This window comes from Leishmania braziliensis, chromosome 1 (genome assembly GCF_000002845.2).
Source record: "Leishmania braziliensis MHOM/BR/75/M2904 complete genome, chromosome 1".
Taxonomy (NCBI): domain Eukaryota; phylum Euglenozoa; class Kinetoplastea; order Trypanosomatida; family Trypanosomatidae; genus Leishmania; species Leishmania braziliensis.
The window spans coordinates 144,531-148,365 of record NC_009294.2 but is presented as its reverse complement, the minus strand read 5'-3'; the positions used below and the strand labels follow the sequence as shown (position 1 = coordinate 148,365).

Sequence of the window (3,835 nt, the reverse complement as noted above, 5' to 3'; positions counted from 1 at the left end):
TGACGCCTCAAGATGGGCAGTGGCGGAGAGGAATGGAGGACTGTGAACAGTCACTGACGGTGTTGTATGCGCACTACAACGAGGTCCGTGCCGCGTTTGAGGCGAATGCCGTGCGTGCTGAGGAGGCCGCGGCGGAAGCGAGGGAGGAAATAAAGAACATGGAAGAGACAGACTGGCGCGAAATTCGTAGTTATGTGAAGCCGCCCGACATTGTGAAACTTGTGACGGAGGCCATGATGCTCACGCTCGGTGAGCGTTTTCTGGAGTGGAACTAGCGCTCTCTATAGTGATCCGGCCAGCGCAGCGTTTCTAAAGCGGCTGGAGGTGTTCTATTCACAGAGCATCGCACCGGCGACACGCCGCCGTGTGCACGAGGAGTACTTGTCAAACCCTCGCTTCGCCCACAGGGACTCGATGGAGGGCAGTCGTGCGCTGGGCATTGTGCAGCGGTGGGTCGTGGCGCACCTGGCTACCAGCGAGGCAAAAGTGAATATCATCGACTACGATCGAATGTGGACCCGTGAGAAGAAGGGCATTGAGAAGATGGAGTCCACACTACGTCAGCGTCGGGGCGAGGTGGAGGGGTACTCGCGGAAGGGTCTGGAATAGCGCTCTTCCGGCGTTGTCCCTTGCGGTCTCGGCCTCCACCGTAGGCTGCTGGCCATACCCAAGATAGCGCAGCAGCGTGGCCTGCTTCGCGTGCCCGGAGATCATCATCAGGTCCTTCAGCGGGACACCCGCTTCCGCCATGCAACGTAGCGCGCCTTTCGGATCGAGGGCAGCTGTGCACCTCGCATCTCTGTTCGCACCTCCTGGGCGATCAGTGCCCGCAGCTCCTCCACGTGTGGTGCAAAGAGCTCCTCGGATGGTTTCTTCTGGACCAGCATCTCCTGCAGTGTCGCTGCGAGGTCCCTCGTCAGCATCGATGGGACCGGGTTAGGGCCGCGTGTTTTGGCACCCTTTCCTTTGCGGATGGTCAGGGTGGATTTCAAGCGTGTGCCTCCCCCCAAACACCGTTGGGCGTCCGCCCAGACCCAGTGCGATTCCACTGCACCCCCCCGCGCAGGCGAGATCACCACGGATTGCGCTCGACCTGAAGAAACAAACAACACCAAAAGAGAGTGGCCGGGCGCAGGTGCTCCACTTACTAAACCGTCGAACGCGATCCGTAGTGGGCTGGGGCACACGTGATCATTATGGCCGCACGTCTCGTCGGCGCAGTGCCAGCCTCAGACCTCTCCACCGAAGCCAAGCGTGTCCGTCGAGTCGTATACCAGATGGAGGAGGAGAGGCGCTGCGGGCTGATTGGCTTCCACCAGAAAGAGGGAGGAGGGGCGCCGAACCCTGGAAGATGCCGCGTGCTGAGGTATGCCCGGCAAGCATCCTTAGTGGGGGGGGGGGTGGCGCAGAGGGACTTTACCAAACATAAAGCAAACAGGGGAGATAACGATAGACTTAGAGACATGGCCACGACCATAAACTGCGGCGAAGCGATTCCAAAGTCGTGGGAGGGGCACAGGAGTGGTCGTGCGAGGGAGAGAGAGCGAGCGAGCGAGCGAGAGCGGGAGCAGGTGACCAGCATGGTAATACACGCTGCGAACGCCCCCCTCTCGGCACATCTCCTCCTCCCACTCCCACCTTCCCACCCCCTCCCTCACTCCCACCTCGCTTACTCCGCAAACAAACTTCTTATTTGTTTCTCGTACTGTCTTGCAACAACAGCACGCCTAAGTTTCAGCGCCGCTGTTAACTGGCCGTTCTCCGGCGACCACTCGTCCTCGATAAGGCAAATGTGGCGGACCACCTCAAAATCGCGGCGCCGCGCCGCGCGGGCCATCTCCGCCATCGACGTGGCAGCCTTCTCCAGTAGCTCCCTGCTCCCTAGCAAGGCTGGGTACTCGCCGCGGATTCCATTCTGCTCTGCGAAGTGCGTCACCCGGCCGGCGTCTGTCAGCACGAGGGCGCAGATGTAGTTCTTGCTTGGGTCTACCAAGACGCAGAGGCAGTTGTTCAGGACCAAGGGGTGGTTGCTGTAGAGCGCCTCCAGCGCCTCCAGTGCAATGTACTCGCCGAGGCAATTCTTCGCCAGCGCCTTGATGCGGCCCACTATGGAGACGCGTCCTTCGCTGTCGACGCTGCCAACGTCGCCGGTGTGGAACCAGCCATCCGCGTCCAGCACCTCACGCGTGAGCTCGGGTTGTTTATAGTAACCCTTGAACAGGAACGGGCCGCGCAGGCAGATCTCGCCGCGCGGGTGCGGTGCGTCTGTGTGCTTGTACTCCTCGATGTCCACTAGCTTCAGCTCTTCAGAAGCAAGAACCTGGCCTACAGCAGACGGCGTCAGGTCGCTGAACCGCTGAATCGCACCGACGCACACCGTCTCCGTGAGTCCCCACCCGTTGGCTATGATCCCGAAGACGACGTTCACGAACTCCTGCGTCGAGGGCGACAGCGGACCACCGCCGCTGAGAAAGGCACGCACACGACCACCCAGAGCAGCGCGCGGCAGCTTGAACACCTTCTCGTTCCAGTACGGCGTGTCCTTGCCCGCCTTCAGTGCCGCCAGCCGGCTTTGGTAGGCGTGGTCGAACACCTCTCGCTTGAGCGTGCCCACCGGCGGCAGCTTCGCCTCCACGGCCCTCTTGATGGTGTCGAAGATACGCGGCACGCCGATGAACAGGGTCGGGCGGAACTGCGTAAGGTCGCCGTGCGGCCGTGCGGTGGCGTCTGTCAGCGTACGCGGGGTGCCGAACCCGACGTGGGCGCGCCGGGCAAGAAGAATGTTCACCACACCGAACTCCATGATGTGTGCCATGGGCAGGTAGGAGAGGTATACCTCATCCGGGCTAGGCTCAATGACGCTGTAGAGCCAGTTGTCCATGGCGAGGATGCCGGCAGTGATGCTGCCGTGCGTGTGCATGACCCCCTTCGGGTCACCAGTCGTGCCGCTTGTGTACATGATCAGCGCCACCGCGTCGTTGTTCTCTGGCAGCGCGACGCTGTGGTGCGCACCCGCGCCGTGACCCAGCGCCACCACGTCCTTCCACGACACCACGCGGCACCCGTGCAGCTCCGCGCACCCTGCTGCCGGCAGGCTGTCAAGATAGATGAGCGTGCACGCAGGGAAGGTACCACTGCCGACGCCGCGCAGCAGGTTCGGCACGCTCTTGCCGCTGCACACAACTGCCTTGCACTCCGTCTCGCGCAGCGCGTAGAAAAGAGAGTCCTCGCCTAGGTTGGCGTAGACGGTGGCGACGACCATGTCCTGCATCCAGATACCATAAATGGACGCCAGCCACTCCCAGCGCGTCTCCTCGTAGATGGAGACGTTGACACGCCTCGTGAGCCCCAGCTCGGCGAGGCCACGGCTGAAGCCAGTCACGGCATGCCACAACTCGCGGTACTTGAGGTTGCACTGCTCGGCGAAGTACGTGATGTCCATCGGCCGCGATGATCCCGCCACCTGTTCCTTCACAGTCTTCTCAATCCTGCGGTACATGAGAGCGACATCATCGAGGTTATCTTGGCATAGCTGTGCAAACCTCGCTGTCTGGTTCGGGCCGTTGTAAAACAACTTTGCACACTCCTGCTGATCTGCCGGCGTGGGCTGCTTGCCGTTCAGGTAGGTGGCAGAGCTGGTAGGCGTCTCCGTACCGGCGACCGCTACGCTCAGGGGGCCGTACTTCTTCAAGTTCTCCGCATGCTGCCACGGCACCGCGCTGCCGCGAGCCTTGTAGTCCATCAACGACGTCACACAGCCGCCCATCGCTCTGGCCTAATGGCGTATGCGTGTGTGCGCGCCTACAGTAGTGGTGTAGGGGAGAGTGAGACGCCC

The 3,835-nt window shown here is 61.7% G+C and overlaps 1 protein-coding gene across 1 annotated transcript; it reads right to left on the bottom strand.

The window, feature by feature from the left end:
- Positions 1-1,669: 1,669 nt before the first annotated feature.
- On the bottom strand, positions 1,670-3,766 carry LBRM_01_0540 (putative long-chain-fatty-acid-CoA ligase; the record flags this gene model as incomplete). The annotated part of the gene is made up of 1 exon (XM_001561444.1): positions 1,670-3,766. The coding sequence occupies one exon, from the start codon at positions 3,764-3,766 to the stop codon at positions 1,670-1,672; it is 2,097 nt and encodes a 698-aa protein (XP_001561494.1).
- Positions 3,767-3,835: the final 69 nt, after the last annotated feature.